At 39.9% G+C, this 23,976-nt stretch overlaps 1 protein-coding gene and 1 long non-coding RNA gene across 5 annotated transcripts in view; one reads left to right on the forward strand and one right to left on the reverse strand.

The window, feature by feature from the left end:
* The window catches only part of JPH1 (junctophilin 1), an 82,071-nt gene extending 69,785 nt beyond the window's left edge, over positions 1 to 12,286 (reverse strand). For 3 of the 4 annotated variants that reach the window (XM_063170499.1, XM_063170490.1, XM_063170485.1), the window contains exons 1-2: positions 11,884 to 12,286; positions 4,863 to 5,619 (exon numbers count right to left, since the gene is read on the reverse strand). In XM_063170499.1, the coding sequence (XP_063026569.1) occupies positions 4,863 to 5,619; positions 11,884 to 12,262 (1,136 nt within the window). In that variant the 5' untranslated portion in view covers positions 12,263 to 12,286. The remainder of the gene's footprint in view (positions 1 to 4,862; positions 5,620 to 11,883) is intronic. The other variant, XM_063170475.1, reaches the window with a different exon arrangement.
* Positions 12,287 to 13,603: 1,317 nt separating this feature from the next.
* Positions 13,604 to 22,641, forward strand: LOC134425678 (uncharacterized). Its single transcript, XR_010029746.1, has 3 exons — positions 13,604 to 14,773; positions 19,720 to 19,848; positions 21,982 to 22,641. It is a non-coding gene; the product is annotated as an uncharacterized LOC134425678 (long non-coding RNA).
* The last annotated feature ends 1,335 nt before the right edge of the window (positions 22,642 to 23,976 follow it).

The raw sequence follows: 23,976 nt of genomic DNA on the forward strand, positions 1-23,976 counted from the left end.
AAAACTGGAGTTCTCTGACTCATCCTAGCACTGGACATCACACAAGTCACTACTGGCACCAGGCCACGATGAGAGCAAGGGACAGCAGGGTCCCAAAAGAAGTCCATGTTGAGAAGGTGTGTTCACTCCCAAACAAAATAGTTATTCTGGGTCTCCACTACCAAGTCAATCCTGCTGCACCTTCCTCCTGCATCCACTTCTAACAACTCAAGATTCCTTGGAAGCCACGTACAACAAAGCAGCCTGCTTGTGAGACAGGATCACAACCAGAGTTTCAGCAGCTTCTATTAAAAAAATAAAAGCTGAAATTTAGCTCTAGCATCTGTGGACTTGGACACAAACATGTTAAAAATAAAATTGAGCTGTCTAAAAAAGCTGCTCTGAAAAAGAAATCACTGCAGAAGATGCCAGTTAATCCCCCTTCAGTGCTCCACTTAAAAAGAGCACTAGAGTGACTAGAAGCTTGCTAGTCACTGCTGTCTGAGCACAGACAGCTAATTAACAAGGAGGAACTGCTCCATATTATTAGTAGCAAGATATTGATTTTACTGTTATCTTGTTCTCTGGCCCAGTCTTTTGCCAGCTTCTTTTCATCTGTTGGGCACAGCCATTTTCCCAGACTGCAAGGTCTCCAGACAGCATAATTTGTTTGTGCAGTGCCTAACACAAAGGAACCATTATGCTTCACCAAATCTCAGGTGCTCCTGTAATGAGAGCCCATTACAATATTGCTTTTAAGGTGGACACAAGTTCTCATGGCACACTATGACAATACATATGCTTCACTTAAAACTCACTCAAAATTTAAAGTAATTAGAAGCATTTCGCTTTTGTGAAAAGGAGAAAAAACAACAAGTTTTAATTCTTGAATCTGTTTTATGACCTGAAAGATCAATGAAATGTAAGGAAAGTATCAACAAGGAAATATTTTTCTCTTTTGATTTCTTTCTCTCTTTTCCTTCATACACGATCTTCTAGTTCATATTTCTTACCCTTACAGTATTTTTATCATGTCCCTCTGTGTGCTTGCAAAGTTTGTTCTTCCTCAGAGAGTCGACACTTAGAGGAAAATATCTTTTAAGGGGAGAATTAGCTAGAAAATATTTAAAAGGAAAAAGAAAAAGAAAAGGCCTGGCTCAGAACACTCAATTCTGAATGCAGAAAATCGACTTTTCTGAAATAATGTGAAATATGAAGGGTTGTTAGTAAACAAACATCATTCCTTCTGTTTCCACTGCCTCACATTTACTTACAGGACTGATGTATTTTAAAAACACCCAGTGATACTCAGTATTATAAGTTTATGTTCAAACTCTGAAAATGAATTCCAGAAACAATACAGTTTTTTATTTTGTACATAAATATTGATGAAGGCAAAGTTAATATAATACAGAATAATGAAAACTTAAGTAATTTTCTTACTAGGAAAGAAGTGCTCTAATGTTATTCCAGTTTATATTGAACTGCAGAGGGATATCTCCTTTGAGTGAGACACATGACAGTGATGAAAAGGAAGTTCAAAATCCCTACATTGAGAATTACATGATATCCTCAAAATGAGTTTCCACTTGACTCTTGTTGAGTCAACACATGAGGCTTTTTAATATCTTCCAAAAGGCTCTTCCAAACATACATCTTTCAGCATTTAAAGCACTTCACATGTATAGAGAAGAATCAAACATTTCTGGAAAGCAGCTTCTCCTCTTAGACAGGAGGACCCCAAATAAAGCACATAAACCTGACTGCCTTTAGTACAATGCATTAAAGACGAATTTGAATTAATTACTCCCCATAATAATGGTATTTTTAAAAGGCACCTTAAAAGTTTTGAAAAGGGAAAGTAATGAGCATAATTTTGAAGTTTCTCAAATTCTGGGATTTTTATATTTATGCCAAAACATTTTTTCCTTAAATACAGCTGGTAAAACTAATACACAATCAAATCTATTAAGTTGCACTGTAATTTTAAAAGAATTTTTATTCATTGCTAATTTCTAATCTGTTTTGAATACACATCTGTGTAGCAGAAGCTAGTAATTATTTTCCTGATACAGCAGCTTTTTATAAATCACATAATGTTGCAATTTGCTATCTTTTGAGAAATGCTGTTGTAATTTTCAAAACACCTCAGTACAAATACCTCAAAAACCCAAAGGCTAAGTCAGGAGAGCCAATGTAAATTCAGGCTCAGACAAGCACTACTTATCCCAACTTTTATATTTTTCTTTGTGTACAAAACTGCCACTTTAGACAAAGGAAGATTACACAGATTACTAGAGATGACTTTTAGACATAAAAAGACATTGAGAATATAAAGCAAAACAGTGGTTGGTCTCGTTGAAGACTGTGTGGACATCTGTCACAGGTCAAACTACCAGCCAAGCCTGTCAGGACCAGCAGGGAGCTATGAAGAGGAGTATGGTCTGTTTCCATTTGGCTGAACAAACATTTTGGGAATATTCTTCCTGTATGCAGGAAGAATAGCAACTCCAAGCTGCACTGAAAAGGAAGGTATCTGGATGAGAGTAAGGATTTCTACCTCTTTGGCTCGATGGTTTTGGGGGTGAGAAAAGGTCTATCTAGCGAGTTCTTCAACTAATGGAATGGAAATCTACAGCAAGCACACAGTGCTGGTGACATCTGTCCAGTCTGAAACACAGAAGGCCACTGTGCAGTGAGGTGATGCCATATGGGCAGAACCACCTTTGTATTTATTACACACTAGAGAAATTACAGAAGGCAGACTAGAATTTTTTGTGCAGTAGTAATTGTCAGGAAACAGACAGGACCACCATTCATCTAGAAAGACATTGCAAGACTGCTATCGTCCAAAGAATTATTATATTATTAATATATCAGTTTGGTAAAAAATTGGTCAAGACAGTTTGCTAAGACAGTTTTTTAGTTCACCAGTGTCCATGGCCTTGCTCCTACTGGTAGATACTCAAAAGAACTCTGAAAATTTGCAAGATAGGAAAGGTCTTGCCATTCTTACTAGGGGAGCCCAACATGCCCTCAGAAGTGAAGTTAATATTATCTTAATGCCTGATGTTGCCCAGTTCGGTGTCAGGTCTCTTGGCCTTTGAATCAGTGCCAGTACAGTTGGTCAGTGGCTACTAAAAAGAGAGAACACCTGAATCTGCCATCTTGCTGTCTATCCTGGTAGTCATGGGAATGTTTCAGAGAAATTTTTAGTTGAGAAACCAAAGGGAGACTGCCCCAGGTCACAGCTGCACTACAAAATGTACAAAACTTCTGCTGCACTTTCAAAAATGTATTTTCAAGAAATCAACATTGTTTTGGTGAATTGTTCCAAAAGAAGCAATTTGATCTCTGTCCTCCACCTAAAAATCAAAGGAAAGGAAAAGCAAACAAAATACTTCAGAGACACTTCTTGAAGAGGAAGTGCATTCACTGTGCCTTGCAATGTAATGGTCTCAGACGACAGCTTTTTAATAGCTTTATACAGACTCAAAGGGGTGAGTCCCCCTTTCCATATATCCCACCTATTTTTTTTTAAAACTAGGGCTTATTATGTACTGACAGAACATAAATGGGATCCAGTACTTTCTCAAAGTTAGGTATTACTGATCTGACTTACTAATACGGTATGCTGTCATATAATGCCTTACATATATTTATAGAAGTAACCAAATATATGCTACCCTTTAGTTACTTGACCAGTTCTCAGAAAAATCCTTTAATGGTATGCTACATTCTTCATCTTAGTGTCTCAACTACTTCTTGCTATGAGCATTTTATATATTCAAGCTCTCCTACTGAAGCAGTTTTTTGTACTTCTTATGACTGTCAGGAAAAGGGTAGTCACTGGGGACACACTAGTGACCACACTAAATTAGGAATCAGTTGTTCAGCTCAAAGAGTAATGTGACATCCTCTTTCTAAAATAGCATGAAGATTTTCTTTCATGCATATTCTGGACTCTTTTTTTTAATTCAAAGCATATTTCAAGAAAAGCCTGCCTGAGGAAACAAACTAAAGCCATCAATAGAGAAATCACCACAGAAACTTATTGGAAGGCAATAAAAATGAAATAGCTTTTTAAAGAGCTCTCAAACTTAACAATATGACCAATTAAAATTGTCCGCACTGATTTAATTTGTAACTACTTCATTTCAAGAAACTTTGCTTGGTTGTTGGTTAGAAGTTGAAAGTGAAAATGACGCTTTTCTCCACTACCAATTCCCAAACACTTCTCCCATCTCAAACATTTGGCAGAGGCACGGGGAGAAGCTGACTACCCCTATTTCAGGTGGTGGTTGTATGATCAGATGAGTGGAGGAGAAGCATGCTCCAAAATGGAAGAGTCCTCATAAAGAACTCTTTTGGCAGACATTGTCCTGGCAACCAAACCAACAGCCTCTAAGCACAACATCCTCGACCATTATTCTTAGGCTGTTCCTACCAAGAGCACCTCAGACAAAGAGATGCATCTTAAGATGCCTATTCTCAAATGGGCAACTTCAGTCAGTTTCAGATGCTACCAAAAAAATTTGCAATATAGTAAGTAAGTATAACTGGAGCATGGCTATGGGAAAATATTAAAACTTTACCTCATTTCCCCCAAATAATTCATTACATTCCTCACCAATTTTATTTTCCAAACGGGTTTAAAGGCATAATGCAGCAGCTCTTGAGAGAAAGCAGAAATATATCAAGAATGGAAATTTACTTTTACAGTATGCTACAGAACAAACACCAACTCTATACTCAAACCAGTTGAAGCTCTAAGCTCCAAATGCATAATGCCACGAAAATCAACAGAGCTACACACATGAAACTGAGAGGCAAGCAAGTGCTCACTACCACAAAGGTCTACAACCTTCCAGTTGATAACTTACCTTGAGGTTGCAATTTCCACTTTGGTTCTTGCCATGGCAGCTGCTCGCTGTGCACCCTCTATTGCTCTATCCACCTTTTCTCTAGTTTTTGTGTTTCGTATTGGTATAAGTTGCTTTCTTATTCCACGGACCAAAATGTTATTTTTGTACTTTCCCTCTTCTTTGGTGCCATCTGGAAACATGGTACATCCATATCCATGCCTCCTGTTATTCAGCCACTCTCCTTCATATTTCATACCATTTGATCGCTCACTGATACCAAAACCGCTGCGCTTGTCGTTCTTCCATTCACCCATGTAGGCTTCTGTAGTGGTAGCATCAACGTGGTCTTCCAGAGGGCTATAATCACAGTCACCATCTCCAAAACTAATTGTAGAGTTGGCGTCACTAGAACTAATCCTGCTCATAGCAGCATCGCTCCTTACAGAGCTCCGTTTGCTAGATATCGATGACCTAGACTCCGATTTTCTAAGTTTTATACTACCCAGAAGGGATCCTCTTCTGAATAAGCCTCCTTTTTTCTTAATGCCCATGGCTTCTGGATCACTGTGAAAATTGAGCACAAATCCTCCTCTTGTTCCAGCCGGACTGTCTGAAGTGACGTCGTGCAGAACAGTGCCATTGCTCTGCTCACTTCGAAGCGACGCCAGAGATGTTCGGAGAGGTGAACGGATCACAGTGGCCATGCCATAGGGTACACTCTGACGTACACCGTATCCATGTCTCATCCCTCCTGTCCACTGCCCCTGGTAGGTACCTTTTAAAATAATAAGAAGTTAAATTTAGGAAGCTGTAGAAGACCTAGCTCTCTGCATCCAGTATGCTACAGGCAACACTACACTGTCAGCTCTGATTTTGGTAAGAAGAGATGCACACAACACAGACAGATAAACTACTTTTGTTACTTGTTTTTCTTATAAATTATTTTGAAGAAAATCCTTCACTTTCACAGCTGGTTTATTTTAGTAACTAAGACACAGTAACTATAATCATAACCATTTTTTTAATGGATCTATTCAGGGGAAAAAATTGAGAGAAATTTCTAAAGCAGGACTCCCTCAACATTTTTTTAAGGTGGACTGATAGGAAGGTGGCTAGCAGAAACAGAGATATGTAGTCAGCTGAGAAGGGAGAGAGCAGGACACTTACAGTTCTTGTGCCCAGCTGCCCACAGAAAGAGCAAGTAGGAGAAGTAACCATTCTGTTATTGTGGGTTTAAGGTGACTATAGACCTCTCCTTGTCAGGAGCTATTTGACAGATTGTCTGCAGATGGGCTTTTGGATCCGCTGTCATAAACCTCCACTGTAAAATTAAATATTTTAAAATTTTTCTGTGGATTTGAATGAAAGAGCAAAACCTTAGGACCCCTTTCTCTTTATGAACTCTTCATACCAACACTTTCTAGTATCCCCAGCACATAAATATGCGCTGCATTCTGCCAAATGTTCTGACAGAGGGATCAAAAGCATGAATTCTGTAGCCCTTTTTTTGCCTTTCTTTTGTTCTGCAGTATGTAAGAAAGGCAAGGCAGTAACACAGTACTGCACAACGTTCTAGCAAACATTTAATCATAACTACTCTTCTAAAAAGTTTTAAACAGCAATGTAAGGAGGACAGATGGTACACGATATGAAAAGTCATGGATGGCCATGCAAAGCTGCACTGGAGCCAAATCCCACCTTTATCAGATTACTACAGCAATTTTTCTTCTTTTATTCTTGAAAGTCATTTTCATTTTGACACTTTCCATTGTCTGCTCTCTGAAGGCCATTTCTACCAGAGGCTCCAAAGGAAGGTTGCATGGATACCGTAACTAGCAAGTAGAAGATAACTTTTTTTGTGATGTAATTTCACTCTAATTCCCATTAAACTACTTTAAGCTCCTCAAAATGATGTTGCTCACCCACCTAGTGCTGGGTTTTTTGTTTTTTTTTTAAGCTACTTTGAATATTTTTTCAGAGAATAAGTGATCTTTAATTATTTTTTAAAATTTTGATCTACTTCAATTGGAGCATCTACTGACTATTCAGAGAACTAAATATCACAAGACAAATTTAGTGATTGATAAAATTTTTGTGAAAATATTTATGCAGTAATCGCAGTTAAATATGCAGATCCAAGATTCATTTGCTTTGAGATTAAACCTCTTCCATATACACATACTGGTTTGGTTGTGTACGTGTCCACCATTTACCAAGTACTGCCTTACTCATTACCTCTTCTGCTAACGTGTATTTCAGTGTTAACACACAATTAAATTTGCTAAGTCTGTTTTCACTATTATATAATACTAGATAGGTTCTAAAAGGTAACTATTCCGTGTTGGTAGAAAATTCTACCAAGTGGAAGGTTTTTAACAGATGGCTGCTGACACAAACAAATAACTTTCTTAGTTTCTTTCTCATTCTCTGTATCCTGGATACCTACTACTGCATTGGTTGTAAGGGTGCTGAATCTAGGAACATGATTATTTTAAAAAACTCAGCATATGGAGAAGAATAAATAGAAACATGAGCACAATGCACTGGTATGGCATATTCTGTAAATACTGCAAATATACAGCCACAATATTTTTTGTTGTTGTTTTATTAAACAGAAAATTCCTGGAAATACATTAATATTTTACGTGCACAAATTACTTCATTTTGTCCCTAATTATTCTGGGATCTGTAATGATATGCTGGAACTAAGAAACTGGCTACATATACTTATTACTACATATTATAACCCCTTTATTGTTCTGCACTAGTTAATTTAATTTTGAAATAATAAATCTAAGTCTAATTTTGATTATACCACAATATTACATTAGAGTAGCATCTCATAATTATGGCTCTCCATGCTGCTTACAACATCAGACTTCAAGCATAATCTACTATTTCAGTACAGAATTTTAGAGAAGAGTAAAAGGTCAGTCTCTTTTTCTTACTCATATTGTAATTAATAAACATGTGTTTAATGGAAAGCTTAAAAATACTTAATTAAGGACGTGTATTTTTTGCTACTCTAGAAGGAAGGGAAGTGTTTGCAGCTGCCCTTAAAGGCATTAAAACAAGAACAATTAATGTGCTGCTATCCACTAGTCCAATTTTCCTTTCTACTGGGGAAATAAAATCAATGCATGTTCTTCTAAAGAGAAAATAGTAAAAAAGAAAATGGAAGATTCGTACTCATTTCATCCTTAAAAAGTATGAGATATTTAGGCTGAATTTTATGCAGTGTAGCAAGTAACTCATCATTTCTGTCATTACAGATGTCTCAATGGAAACGCTTCTGATACTAATGCTAAAAAGCTAACTCATTTTCCTTGGTTTTTCAACTCACACTTTAAAGGAAAAGTATTTTAATGAAATATGGAGAGCAGTGTCCAGAATGTAGATACAAGAACCTTGTACAGTAATATGACTTACTATATCAGACTTTAATTGCATCACCTTATTCAATAAATTTTAGAGATCTTTAAACAAGCAAGATATGTCAATACTGAAATATAACTAAATACAACAATTTATGATATAACACATGATGAAAAAGCTTTTCCCATATATGAAGATGAAAACATATCCAGTATTTACCTATCTCTCTAGATAGAGATAAACAGAAACAATATATCAACACACACACCACATTCTGTTTCACCTTATATGACAGCTGACTATTCAAAGCAGCTCCTCTAAAAATTATGAAATTTTTATTAACACTGTAATTACCAACATAATTTAAACTGTATTTGACCATAAAATAGTAACATTGTTTAACACTAATTTTTTCAAAAGCTGGGCTTGCTATCCTTTGTAACTGAAGAAACATTCAGCCACAACTGCTGACCATCGATCTGGTGTTTAATTGGTTCTCTTGGAAAGGTGTTCATATTTTAAGCCTGAGAGCTATTAGAAAGTGTATTTTTTTCCTTTTCTTTTTGTTGGCAAGTTGTTCTAAGATATAATTTCATAATCTGTTTCCTTAGTTACAGTGTGTCATCCCTTCTAAAACACCCTTGGTGCATCTTACAGCTGTAAATGCCATTGCCCACTTGCAGCTAAAATTTAAAACTACACTGTAAAAAACCCTGAGAGTTTAACTACTCTACTTGCTCTTATCCTTTACTCAGATATTCTCTGGTTTCAAAAAGTTGTTGTTACATTAAGATTTTTGCATGCTTTTCTCCCTCAAATGTTAAATAAGCGTAGACCTAGAAAGAAGACCTCTCAGAAATCAATGAGCATATGTGACCTTTGCTTCAGGGTGCTTTTTCCCCTGATCTCCCTTTGTGGAATGACAACATGCAATTGGTTTTTGCTGTTGTTGGAACGACCATAAATAACCAATTTAGACATACTGAAGTTTCAAATAAGGCCACAGTCACTCCTCCGGTAGGTTTGGCATCTTCACACAGATTAACAAAACCTAGGGAGTTTAAAGGAGGCACAAAAATCCAGATTGCTGCAGGGAACAGAGAGATGGGCCACTTGAAAGCCCAATGTAATCACATGCAATGAATGAAGTATCATGATTTATAATTCAGTGTTTTCCTCAGAGATTTGACTGAGTGACAATTGTAAGCATCTAAACACAGCATGACATGTATTACTCATGTCATGAAAGTGTTGTGTGCAAAAACTGAGGAACACTGTCAATGCTTATTTTCTGTTTCCCTCCTTCAATGACATCTCATAATACCAACAATACACTTTAAAGCAATGTACTGGGGATATACTAAAAAAAAAATAAAAACAACCAAAAAGCCAGCAGCAAAGAGATCTACATTATAGTGAGTTTGAAAATAAACTGGCAGTTGGCACATTCTAATGAGTTATTTCTCTACACTGGTATTCATGAAGAGAGAGCTTTCCTGCAACTGTTTTAAATTATGTTAAAGATACATGTGTAAATCTGGTTTCCTTATAAACCCATTTCAGATGTTGTTCTGGTGTGCAAATACATCTACTGTTCCCAGAGCATGAAAACAAAAGCACATCTGCAAACATCTATGACGTACTGCTCTGCTTCATTCATGAGTACTTTCATTAAAATCAATGGGACTTCACACCCTCTGTTCGTATGAGCTGCAACATGCAAAAGACTGGAGTCATGACAACAGATTTCAGCTAACAGTGTGAACTGGATCCTTCCTATGTTATTCCAAGTCTAAACACTGAGAGAATTTATCTCCAATAACCAATACTATATTAAGATTTTTTTAAAAAGCCACAAGAAGCCTAAAGAAAAAAGGGTAGAAACAACTTTGTTTTCTAGAAGATTTAATGGAATGGCAATTCACTTTTCCAGAAGGCAAGGGAGGAAAAAAAAGGAAAGCCACTGCTTGTATTTAGCCAATACAAATATAATAAAAATTGAAAAGTGCATTGTGCGATGAAAGAGAAATTGAAATTCTGATCTCTTCCATACTTTGATTTTGGTGAGTTCTTTCCTTTTTGTTGTTGGTTTTGTTTTTTTTTGTTTTTTTTTTTTAATTAATCCAAAAACATTGCTGTCTTTGATTATCACAAATTTCCACACCAGGAAACAATTTCTGGACAGCTACAAATATCTCTAAACAAGGGGAGAGAAAGGTACAAAACCCACTGCACACTTTTCTTGTCTGAAGGAACTGAATCTCACCAACTTGCTACATTTTCTATTTTGGAAAAGAAAAAATAGAAGCCCACCTGCAAATATCTAATTTTCTGCTTAATACAAAAATACCCATTCTCCTGAAAGTTTCACCAGAGATGATGTGACAAAATTCCTTGAAGAAATCAGCAAAAGCATCTGTTGAGAGCTGATATATGGGTTAGTCCTTTAGTCACATCATGTGAACAGTACCTCTGATTTTGGTAAATTCTATTACCTGCCTGTTAACTGAACACGTTTCTGAACGCTGAAGCAACCAGCATTTCTGTCAAAAAATCCCAGCGACTGTCTAGTCCTAAAACTGAGACCCGTTTTCCTCCTGTTAGAACAGACCAAACCCGCTCCCTTGTTCCTAGCTGAAGAGCAACTCTGCAGAAGTTGCAGGTGGCACTTTCAGCGAGGCCAGTGACATTACACCAGCAAAGGCTGAATTAAAGAGTATCAGGCTTATTTATTGTACAGAGGTACAAGAACTCCAGTGATCTCCAGCCCTCGTTAACCTCGCTGAACCCTGACTTGACCGCTCCCGACTCCAGCGGAGGGCGGATCGCCGCGGCTCCGCACGCCCACCGCGGTGAGGCTCAGCCCTGAGACACTGCCTTTGTCGTGGGGAAAGGTGTGAGAGGCAGGTCTGTGTGAGTGCACTGTACACCTCCTGCTTTGAGCAGGATGCTTGAAACCACCCCGTATTTTTGTAATATCGGGAGTTATTATATGAGGGTGGACCCAAGTTTCATTGATTTTACGCGAGCTGCGTGCCCACTCCATTAGCTCCAGCCTCCTGTTTACAAGCCGAGCGCATCGAGCGCACAACACCCGCACATGAGCGGACACCAGGGCTCTATTAGAACAGGTTCCTGCCGTTCCCGCACCAACGCGGCGCTCAGGGGGCGAGGTGCCGGGGTTCTCCCGCCTCGCTCGCTCCCCGAGCCAGGCGCGGCCACCCGGCCATCGCCACCTCGGGCACGGAGCCCGTGAGCCGCCTCGGCGGGGAGAAAGGAAAGCCGTCTGCAGGCGGCCGTAATGCGGATTTCTACCAGCTGGCCGGGAGAAAGCGCTGAGCCCGGACAGCTCAGCGCGCTCGGAGCGCAGCCGGGGCCAGGCGGCTCCTCACAGAGTGGGGCGGGGCGGCTGCCAGGCACCTGTGGCGCTCCCCGGCCGCCAGCGGGGCCTCGGGGGCGCCGAGCGAAGGGCGCCGGGAAAGGCGCACGGCCGCGGGCAGGGGCAGGAGAAGCGCCCCGGCGTGAGGGCGGCGGTGAGAGCGCGGGGCTGGAAGGAGGGGCCCTTCCCGCGGCGCGCCCACGCAGGCGCGCACCCCCCACCCACCCCCATTGCCGCCCGCCCCCCGGCGCCGCCGCGCGCGGGGCGCCCCCCGCCGGCGCCCACCTCCGTCCCCGTAGGTCTCCACGCCGTATCCGTCCTGCAGCCCGTTGCTCCAGGTGCCCTCGTAGCGGGCCGGCGTGCTGAGGCTCTGCCGCACCCCGTAGCGCCCCTTGAAACCGTGAGACCACTCGCCGCGGTACATCCACCTGCCCTTCGTCTCCACGCCCAGCCCGTGGCGCTTGCCCTGCGCCCAGTAGCCCAGGTAGGTGTTGCCGCTGGGCCAGGTGTAGCCGCCCGCCACCTCGAAGCCGTGGGACCAGGAGCCGGCATACTCGCCCTGCCCCTTGGGCCCGGTGCAAATGCCGTGCCCGTGGGCTTTCCCGTCCTCCCAGCCGCCGCAGTAGGTGCCGCCATCGTCGAAGTCGAACCGGCCGCCCGTCATCCAGGGCAGCGGGGCGAGCGCGGCGCCGCCGCCGCCTCCCGCTCCCTTCCCTGCTCCGCCTGCCTTGCCTTGCCTTCCCTTCCCGCCCGCCGCCCGACCGACCGACAGCCCCGGCGTTCCCCGCGACTGCGAGCGCTCCGCCGGCCGGCCGCCCGCGCCCAGCCCAGCCGCAGCCCCGCGGCGGCGAGCGGCGCCCGCCCCCCGCTCCTCCCCGCCCGCCCCTCCGCTCCCGCCCGGGCCCGCCCCCGGTGTGGCCGCGCCGCTGCCGCGGGGCAGGTGCGCGCCCCTGGGGCGGGCTGGGGCTGGGGCTGGGGCTGTGTGCCGCGGGAGCAGCCGCCTTCGCCCGCTCGCTCCCGCGGGGTCTCCGTGTGCCTTCTGCTCCCGGGAAAAGCTGCCCCCGCTGGTCGGGGGCGCGCGCGGGCCGGGGCGGGGCGAGCCGGGAGCGCGCAGGCCGGGTCGGGCCGGAGAGCCCGCCGTGCCCGGGGGGCGGGGGCGGCTCCGTGCCCTGCCCCGCCTCGGCGCCGCCCGCCCCTCGGGCTCCCGGGCGGGTTGCTGCTGCACCTGCTAGCCCCTGCAACAAGTAGGCAAAACCAGAGAGCTTCCGAGTGATACTTGTGATTCTGTGTTTCGGTTTTGGTTTTTTTCTTTTTTATTTACTTGCCCTGAGCTTGAGGACTAGGTTTAAGCCGAAATTGCGCGTGAAGAGCATAACTGAGTTGTGTTTTGTCCCTTTTCCAAATCATGTGTGGAGACCACCAAGTTCCGCGGGTGGAGAAATAGGGGGCAAAAAGAATGTGGGTGGTATCGGGGCTTTTCAGGGACAGCACGGCTGGGAACTTCATTAGGAGCCTCTCATTATGCCATCAGCTCCGCGGTCATCAGGCGACTGAAGAGCTCTAAATCCTGCCAAGTACTTCTTTGCCAGATATTTGATAATCAGATAAAAAATTGTAAGGGCAAACGACAGGAGAAACACATAAGCGTAGAAAGTGCAGAGAGAATAGCAGGGAAGAGATTGAAAGCTGCTGTCACGGTGTCCTAGCTTTTTGTTCTTTCACAGTTACAGACCAGGACTGAAATATGAAAGAAAACGTTCCTCTTCAATGGGGATTTTGTTAGAAGCATGAATCATATTTGTTAATCATGGGTCATGGTACTATCTGGACACGGATTATTTGGAAAAGCAGAGAAATAACAATGGCTATGTTAGTAGAGATGAATGAAAGCAGAAATATAATTGCAAGTGGAAGATTTGAATTCAAGACATTAGAAATTGAAGCAGTTAAGCTTCAGAAATCTACAAAATTCAGCTGAAAATGTAAGAGGTTTGATTTAAACCTAAGTGAAATCAAAGTATTGCACATACTAAACATACTTGAATAAATTTTCAAACTTTGTGCTTCATAACACACTTTTCTGTGTACTTTTTAATGCCACATTTACACAGTTTAGTGCCAAAGTATTTTTCCTCTTTCTAGGGGAGAGTTGGGCACCATAACTGATACTGATGTCTCCTGTCATCATAAGTGTGAGCTTCAAAGCCTTCTTTCTGTGCTAAGAGGATTTCTAGTTCTGCTTGAACATGTGGAGGTGGAAGAGAGCGCACATATTTGGACACATACATTCAAAGAGAAAAAGGCACAGTCAAAGACTTCTGCCTTTTCACAAGAAGATGGAGAAGATTTCAATGCCCCTTTGAGCCCAGAAAATTTTGTTCCGTAGTTTTGGAGTGTAGAAAACCAGATAAAAATGTTGTTTCTCTAACACAGACCTGCAGTCTTCCATGTATCATTGGACAAAGCTAGGAAGTGTGCTGGAGTTAAGGACTGAGAGCTTCACTGCAACATGGTCTTTTTGGAAAGCTGTTGCTGAGAATGGAGGGGAAGTCTGAAGATGTTGCAATGGGATTGCTGAAGAAGATAGAGTGCAGTATTCTCTGAGTATTGCTTGAGCTTACTGAGTTTTATGCCCCACATGTCTTGCATTTCTTCCTCAAGAAAAAGATTCGAAACAACAATGGTGACAACACGTGCTTTGAGAAGTTTACTGTTTTCATTGTAATAATTTATTTCCTGTTTTCCTTCTTCCAACAGAAGATAAAGCCCTGTAATGTTTGAACAGAATTACAGAAGATTGAAACTCTTTATATGGTTTGGGGAACCACCTGTTGGAGGTCAGCATGCCTAATAGGGGATACTGGTGTAAAATTTTCTAGGCATTGATGATGCCTGTTCATTAGTGCATGTTATATGAGCAGACTTTTTTGAAGTTGTCATGGTTGAACTGGAGCTGCTGGGCATTGGGTATATCTGTTATGGGGCTGCTGTTGCTTTGTATGGTGTTTCTGGGTGCAGTGTGCAGAAATGAGGTGTAAAGCCAGAATTGGCTTGGACAACAATTCTGTGCCCTGTGCACAGCTGGAACACAGCCAGCGCAGAGTGGAGCAGAGGTGGGGTGTGAAAATGGATTAGCAAATCCAGACAGTGCTGCTGCGCCTCAGCAGTGGAAGAGGTGGGTCTGGTGAGGACATGGGACATTCTCACCCAGCTGCTCTGTGGGTCTGAGCTGTCTCTTTGAAGGACCAGCTGTGTCCCTTTGCCTGGTGGCCTAGGCAATAATCACAGTTGTGCAAGTCCTTTGCTAAGCTGGGTATCACTTTTGGCTCAATATTGGTGAATAACTGGATTTGCTGTTGTAAAGACTTGGATAATTGCACCCCTGATGTGTTACTGTACTGTTACTTAGTGAGGAATTGTTTATCCCTAAAGCTGTTGATGTTCTGTCTCTTAGGGCATCCCAAACCTATAGCTAATTGGGGCTGCTTTAAGTTCTTACATGTGTACAGTGGAAGATGTTGTACCATTGCAAAAATTAAATAGGTGTCTGCCTATTAGTCCTTTGTTTAACCCCCTTGATTTAAATTTTCCAGGTTTTAAACCTAGATGAGCTGAACCAACAAGATCAGGTGGGCCAGAGATGAACAGTGAAAATTTCAGGAAGGAATCATATTAATTTTCTTTTGTTATCACATGTGTGTCAGTGGGTCCTTTTTCAGTGACCTGGAAATGATGCTAAAATCAGTGGTAATTTTGCATGTGGTTGATATTTCCAGGTGTGCTTATTTGAATGAGGTGATCAGTTTAAATGAACTTGATGCTTGATGACAAGATGAATTCATCACTGCCAGCCTTCTCTTATACTTTCAGCAGGGGATACATTTTTATAGATGTGAGAATAGAAGTGCTTTGCAGAGAACTCCCAGCATCACTTAGCCAGGTCTGACGATGTAAGAAGCCACAGGTGTCTCATTGCTGATGAGGCTGTAGATTTATTATTTGTTTTTTTGGTTGGGATTTATTTTTTTGCTGACAGATTTTGCATTGACAAACCTCAACTTTAGTTCAGGCCACATCATATTTGCTTCTGGCAACGGTGTAAGCAATGCTCATATTCAACCTTTAGCATGTATATGTTAAATACCTTAGATCCACAGATTTTGTTTCCTTTCCTTCTTCTCAGAATTAAACTAAAATTATTCTACAACTCCATAGATGCAGGAAGTAAGCAGTTACAGGTGTATGAATGAGTTTCTCTTTTGTCCAAACTAAATGGAATTAATTCCACTACTTTTTTAATCTACATTACAGGAGTTCTTTTCTGAAACCTTTCATGCATGTAACACTCAAAAAATACAAGGGCCAGGTGCAGTTAATTTATTACTTACAAAAAGTCATCACAGCACTAGGTCTGATGACACTATATGTATGCAAAACATGAGTGCCTGATGACACGGTATGTATGCAAAAACTGTGCTCCAGTGTTGTATTTAAAAAGGCCCTTCCCTACCATACCTGTAGGGATGGTAGGTGCAGCAGGTGAAGACACACTAACTCCAGACATCTAATACTAATTGGATACAAAACTGCTGAGTTTAAACTATTAGTCTATAGATATCTGATGCACGAATAAAAATTAGGCACATTTATTCTTACTCTTAAAAGCCTGATTCAGCAGGGAATTACTTTAAGTACTTTAGTAATCCCATTTACTTCAGTGGGACTACACATGAGCTTTAAATTAAACATCTGCAAGATATCTGTGCTCAAATAAAGCAAAGCTCTGAAGTCTGTTCTCAAGTGTTTTGCTGAATGGAGGCAGGATGTTTCACTGATGAGCTCCACGCCTCACATGTTGTATTGGAGGAGTTCACACACGTAACCTGTGTGTGGGAGGCAGAAATACAGAAGTAAAGGTAGTACAAAACTCACAGTGTAGAAATTTCAAAGGCAAACAGGTCTTTTCTGGCTCCGTAGGAGCAGACACAATTTTTTCCCAAGTTTTGTGTTTGGAGTCTGTGTTAAAGTTTTTAAACATAGTTCCGTATAACTTTAACAAAAATAATTTTGTCTGACTTCTAGAACAGGAAAATAACACTTTTTCCTTATACACTGTAAATCCATGTAAGTTAGTGTAGATACTGAAGCAGTAATTCTAGAGGAATTTTTTTCAAGAACCCTGCCATAATGTTTGAGCAACGCTGTGTTATGAATCTGCTCTCCTAGGTGTATCAGTGTCAGTTCTACCTCTCAGTTGAAGCTGGCACCTAGCCAGTAAGACAGTATATTTAATTCCAGAGATATTGTGCTTACTCAGTGAATACAGTTATTATTTTCATTGCAAGAGTGCTGATAAAGCTTATAAAATACAAAAATACAGATCCTCTTCTAACTCGAAAACAGGATGAGTATGTTCTGTACCCAGACTTCTATTTTCAGCATTGTTCCAAGCAACTGAATTAGATTTGAAATAAAAAAGAATTTTTTTTTAAGGAAATGCAGCATTTACGTTGAACACCTTTGTCTCTGAAGTGATTTTAACAGTAAAAGAACTGTCTATGCAAATAAGGTACAATGTGTTGAATTTTTTTAAGTATAAAGATAATACAATATTTTATTATAGTGGGAAAATATGATACAGTGTTCCGGGATCTTATCAGCATTTGGATACCCAAATGTTTGGGGTCATTTGGATACCCATTTGGTTTGGGGTCTTTATATATATATATATATATATATCTACAGAACAAAAATGAGTGGATCACTATACCTCAATCCATTTATAAATAAAAAAAAAAAAAACAAGTCCAAAAGTGTTTTACTTTATAAGACTTTGTATCAGTGATAACCTTAAATTAGCATTCACATTATATAGGTTATTATTATAGGAAGATATCTAGAAAATCAGATTTATCCCAAGTACATTTTTCCTAAATGGTGATAGGAATTGTGCAGCTTCCTTGAGGAAGATGAGAAAGTTTATGGATTTCCCCTTTGGAACAAATTCCCAGTTCTGAAGATGGCTTGTCTAGTCTTGTTTGAGTATTCTTCTTTAGCCTAAGGAGGCTCTGTGATGCTTTATTTTCTTCTAGACCTCATGATTGTCACAGTTGCTGTTGTCTGGACTTTATCTAATTATGTTATGTTATTAGTTGCTGAAGTCTAATTTCAAATACAAACCACAGTATTTGCCTAATATTGTGTCGTATTAAAATAGCATAATTCTGTGTGACACCCCAAAGACATTATTCTTTTTATGCTGGTGCCAGGAATCAGCAGGATGGTGGTTCTGTTCTCCTCCATACAACAAGCTGATGTGTAAAAATGCATCTACAGTTTGTGATTTGCTGTTGTCCTAACAGTTTCCCATAGAATACTGTTTAACTAGTTGCTTCCCACTTTCTATTAGTGAAGTTGAGTTTCACTTAGCAGGCTTTCACCACCACACTCTTTTTTTCCCCTTTGAAATTATATTCCTAAGTTAAGTTAATTTTCACTTTTGATTCTACATTGCAGTTCCTCACAGGTTTTTAACAGTTTGCACATTTGCATGTGCAACAACTGAACTTTTCCAAGATCAAAGTTATTCATGGAGGTATTAGATATTAAAGCATTTGGTACAAATTTAGCATTTCATACATCCTTCAAGCTTGGGACTTAATAATTAATAACCATTACTTAATAACTATAAACAGTATGTAGTCTCTTACAGCTTTACTTAGATCATGTTTAACAAACAGCAGCAGCTTTGCTGAAGTCAAAATACATGATATCTTTTTTAGTGAAGGCTAAAACAGAAAGCCTTTTAGCACTTTGGTTTATTTCACTGGTGTGGCTGAAAGCTTTTTCTCCCCACCGAGCAGCGGCACAGCCCTTCCTTTCGCCATCCTCCTCCTCCTCTAGGGCTCTCTCAGTTTCCTTTTCTGTTCCTAACTAAGGCTCATTCTGTGATTTGGCCTTTCTGATTTTGCCCCTACATATTTGCACTCTTCCCTAAAATTCATTCTTTAGTAATCTGACCTACTTTTTACTCATGTACACCTCCTTCTAGTGTTTCAGGATTCTCGAAGAGCTCTCAATTTAGTCAAGTTTATCTTATTATACTCCCTTTTTTTGAAATTATTATTTTCCCTTTTCATTGACGTAGTTTCTGTTTATGTCCTTCTCAGTATTTTCACATAATATTCACATTAAACTTACAGATTTTTCTCTTTGGACTTTAAAATAAAGCCTAGTAGAGTGCAAATCTTTTTTTTTTTTTACAGGGCAGTCTTGGCAGACACTGGCTTGAGATATTCTCATGCCCCCAGCCCTCTGTGCTGCCAGCACAACTGTTTCTTCAGTGAGCTGTGATTTGGATCAGGAAACCAATCCAGCTTAAAAATAATCCAGCAAAAAGATTTATTTTTATTTTGCTCTTAAAGCTGAATCCTTTGCTCTGTTTGCAGAACATCTATGCAAACAATTGCCCTAATGCAATTGAAAGCATACAGAAAAGCTGCCTGATCACCTTGTTTATTTGTAATTCCATTCTCTTTTTCTAGGAATTACAAATACCATTTTCCCCATAATCTTTCACCCAAGTTGCCCTCAGTCTTGCACTTCCAGTCAGTTTTCCTGCTGTTGATTAAAAAAGAAGAGATATTCCAGATTTGATGTAGTCACTTATCTGCTCAATAACAAAACTTTCCCATGTACAACGGCCTTCCAGTGCCTGAGGGAAGGCTACAAGAAACATGGAGACTATCCAAAAGAGTATGTAGTGACAGGACAAAGGGAAATGGCTTCAAACTGAAAGAAAGTGGTTTTAAGTTAGATATAGGAAGAAATTCTTTGCTGTGAGGTTGGTGAGGCACTGGAACAGGTTGCCCAGAGGAGCTGTGGACTCTCCATCCTGAGAAATGTGCAAGGCCAGGCTGGAAGTGGCTCTGAGCAACCGGGTCTGGTGGAAGGTGTCCCTGCCCATGGCAGGGACATTGGAACTGAGTGGTCTTTTAAGGACCTTCCAATCCAAGCCATTCTATGATTCTGTACTGTAATGATCCTGTAGGACCTTCCCAACAGATCCCTTGGTTGTTGAAGTCCCCCATGTTCACCCTTTTCTGTGCTTTAACGATCTAGCAGCAGCACCCAAAACTCTTGAGTCCTGCATTGCCATGTCCTACATATTTTCAAGGTGCCTGAGGAGGACCAGAACCTGATTGAAGCTTTTCTAATTGTTTGGAGGATTCATATTAACTCTCACATCAGGTAAAAATTGGGGTTGTTTAATGTTTATTTGTTAGTGATGTGCAAAGTGTCTCTCTTCTGCCTGGATGTGTACTTTGTGGCTTTGCTATTTTTAAGTTGTAACAGTAACATTCTTTTGAGATTTTAATTTCTCTGGTAATTTTCATGTAAATTAGCTAGTGAATTAAATAATTTTCATACATGCTGCTTTAATACCTTAGGAAAAAAAAGTTCAGTGGCCTTCCTGCTCACCATGGTGCTATTTTTCTGAATACCTCTATTGAGAGTTATATACCACTTATATCTTCCCAGAAATCTAGGCTTTTTGCCATGTTTTAGGCCACTTATTAATTGAAAATCCTCCTTTATTAGTTAGCATTTTCATCACCAGTGATTACAGACCTTCAGAGAGTTCTGGTAAAGAGAATTCCTTCACCAGACAGACAGCTCTGCAGTGTTTCTGTCTCATGTGACTCCGGTGAAGGAGACCAGAGCTCTGCAGGTCACACCAGGAGACCTTTGCAATGGTGAGTGCACCTCAAAGAAGGCACCCATCTTCCCAGCTTCCACAGGGACACAGTTCTTCAGCTGTTCCCTGGAGCCTGCAGTTCCTTATGATCTGCCTTGATTTTATCAGGCAGATTTTATCAGACATAGGGATGAGTCTGTATGTCTGTCTGCACTCATACCTAATTTTGTCTTAACACAGGATGTCCTATGAATTTCTTTGGGTTTTTTTCTTATAAAAATTGATTTTTTTTGTAATTGAGTGGTGATAAACTAATGTTAAAATAGCAATTAGATATGATATTTCTAATTTTAAAAGACCTTTTGAACGTTTTGGCTGATATCACACTCCTGTTTTGCTGTACTGGATCAGAACAAACAACTGTTGCATTTCAACAATGAATAAGTGTTGTTGCTTCTTATACTTCAGATAATGGGTTCTTCTGAGTGAATCCATTTGTGAAATTAATTGAAAATCATTGTCATTGCCATTCTAAATATGACAGTATTTTGGGTCTGTTTGTGGTTGTTTTGGTTTGTTTGTTTTTTTTTTGTTTTTTTTTTTTTGTTTTGTTTTTTTTTTCTTGTTTGTTTTTTTTTTCAATTTAGATGGAGAAAACAAGTCAAATGCTACCAGAGGTGCAAAAGCTGAGGTTTTTGCTGTTTGATACTGAATGTAAAATGGATATTTTGGGCACAGTGTAGTCACTTTTGAGATATGTTTCCATTAACAAAATCTGCAATAGAGGAATTGAGCTTTAGAGGACATTACCACAGGGCTAAGCAGGCCGTGCTGCAAAGACCATTAATAGAAAGCCACTCCCTCAATCTGCTTAAACTTTGGTGAGGATAATGCGGCTTACTCTAACTGATTTTTGATAAAACAGTAAAAGACAAACAGATGCTTGTTATGCCACAGTTGAGAATTGCACCCTATTGATAAGTTTCTTCTGCTTCTTCAGGAATATTTGTCCCAGGGAAGAAAATTTTTCTCATCACAGCTAACATTCAAGCCAAATACCTTAATGTATTTTGATATTTAAGTTTATATAAAAGAATATAGCAAGGGTGAGTGTGTCATAATCAGCCTCACCAATGAATTAAACCTCCCAGCTGGTATGAGATTTCATTTATTCTTCATTTTCTTCTCTTCTGTTGGCCATTTTAGTGTTTGAAACATACTGTCATGATGTTTTTATATGATGAAGAAACCCTTTCCCTGTTGGATTACAGTATCAGCCCCCTCTGCATATTGAAAACTGGTTTTCTTAGCAAGTGCACTTACTGTAATACCACATTGCTGCAAAATGGTTTTCTATTTGTCCACTGAAATTTCACTTAAAGATTAGGTTCTGCACTTTGGAGGACACAACCAACAATGCAGAATTTTGAATGTCTGTGTCTGTGTTGTGCAGGTGCAGAACAGTTTTTATGCTCTTGGTGAATTCACATGAATTTGTGTTTGCAGCTCTGCATGCGAATAAGTTATGTATATCTGTGTTGTGTGTTTCTGGAAAGTACAAGATAGACATTGGATAAATTAGTGTTTGCAGTATTTTTTTCCTAAAAACAAACTGTGTGATTTGGAGAATTTTAAGCCTCAAGTTTTGTTTAAAAGTAATATTTTCTTCTTTTTTTTTTCTCTAGGTGGAGTCTAAACCAGATTTTTATCTTTGTATGTTCTTAGATTTTTTTGTATGTACTTTTGTATGTACTTCGATTTTTATCAAAATAGTATCCTTTAGAAACTGCAGTTGTCATAGTAAGTAAAATCCTTCTGTGTAGAAGCTTATGATCTTGTACAAAAGGTCCTTTATGAAAAATTATCCATTATTTGAGTTTTGTAAATCACCTATACTTTCTATTAAGTATGTAATGGTGGAATTTAGTCTAAGATTTCTGCAGAATATAAAAATATCTCAGACAGTGTCTGCTCTAATCAGGGAATGTATGTCTTCCTAATAACACAATGTATTTGAAGAACAATTATATGATGCTCTCTTATGTCTGAATGTATAATAAATGTAATTGACTTACAGAATAATAATTTGTGTTTAGTTGGGCATGTATTCATCACTAAATCGTTCACTTGTAGGTATGCCTAAAATCAGCATTGTGGAGATCACCTTAGTTTCTGTTTTAGGTTGTTAATTTAAAAATTTGTCATTAACCTGCATGGTATTTCATTATGTTAGGTACAAAGTTTTTTTTCAGCTGATTTGAGAAGTAAAATTGATTTTGAAATGCCCTTATTTCATGTGATAATATTGCAAAAATTATGTTAATTCACCCACAGTTATCTGTCTGCTATTTTTGCTTATAAGAAGTTCTGCCCTAAAAACAAAAATTTAATAGAGTTGGAGGACTATTTCTGCGATACAACATGCTGAAATTAGAAGCTAAAGGTTGCAGTTTTGTCTTCACTTGTAAAGGGATATAGTTTTGGTATTATGTAAGTTTGAGACTGCACTTTCTATCTAACGAAACTTTAAACCAGATTTTATTTTTACCAGCTGGTTGCATATTTGCAAAATTGAGCCAAATGAAATATTTTAAAAAATTAAGCCTAATTTGAAAATTTATGATGTCAGGATGTTCTTACCTTAAATTTTAGCAACCCGAAAGGGAATGAGTCTGGCATCATACAGCTTTGTGATTCTCCAGTTCTACTGCTGAAAATTATCTGTATAGGTTTAATAGACAAAAACAAAAAAAAAAAAAAAAAAGAAAATGTGATATTTTCTGTGCCATTTGGTGTCAGTGTCATGTTTCTAGATTAAAAAAATCTTGGCAAAATGATAACCCTTTAAGTGTGAAAAATGTGCATGTTATTTTAATGAGAAATTTTGTTTTTAAATTTTTCTTCCTTTCTCTTACAAAGCCTAGCACAGATAGGTCAAGTTTAATCAATGACTGGAAGTGCCTGGCTCTTTCTGCTGGCTATTAAGTGAGTTTCAGTTTGTGAACTATTTGCCTGATTTTGGAAGAGGTGCACAATTGCTTTAACAAATACAGTATTTTCCCCCCTACTTTCACAGTTTTTGGGAGACACAGCTGCTGTCCACATTTGGAAGTGTTGTGCAGAGCTGGAGCTACTGTGTTGCCATGTCCTGAGTTAGGAGTTCATTTATGGGGACAAATAAGCTTGTGCCCCCATAATAATTTGAATTATTTTATGAGGCAATACTTTTCTTTATCTTCATATGGTTTTGTTTTTTTAAATGGAACCTAAAATCGTATCTACCTAAAGTGCAAAATGATTAACATGATTATTTCAATAAGACTACATGTGTGTGCATGAAGTTGTTAGAATGGAAGTCTTCAATATGCAATACCCTTGCCACCAGTAAATTTTGTTTTATTTCATCCTGTCATGCTGGGAGTGAGTGTTGAAAGACGAACGGGCAAGTGTTGCTCAGGCAGAGGGGAGACGCGCGTCATCCAGCCCCCAGAATAGCATCGGCAGTAAATACGGTCATGCTGTTCCTCCCCGAGATAGACCCAGATCACATTCGTAGCACCCACTGGCTCTGCTGCTTACCAGACCTCCAGGCCTTTGATGAAACATTTACAAATGCAGCTGCAGTTCAGAGGGATCTTCTGCCAGCACTCAAGTAGCTGACATCAAGAAAACGGGAGGAA

Source organism: Melospiza melodia, chromosome 1 (assembly GCF_035770615.1).
Source record: "Melospiza melodia melodia isolate bMelMel2 chromosome 1, bMelMel2.pri, whole genome shotgun sequence".
Classification (NCBI taxonomy): domain Eukaryota; kingdom Metazoa; phylum Chordata; class Aves; order Passeriformes; family Passerellidae; genus Melospiza; species Melospiza melodia.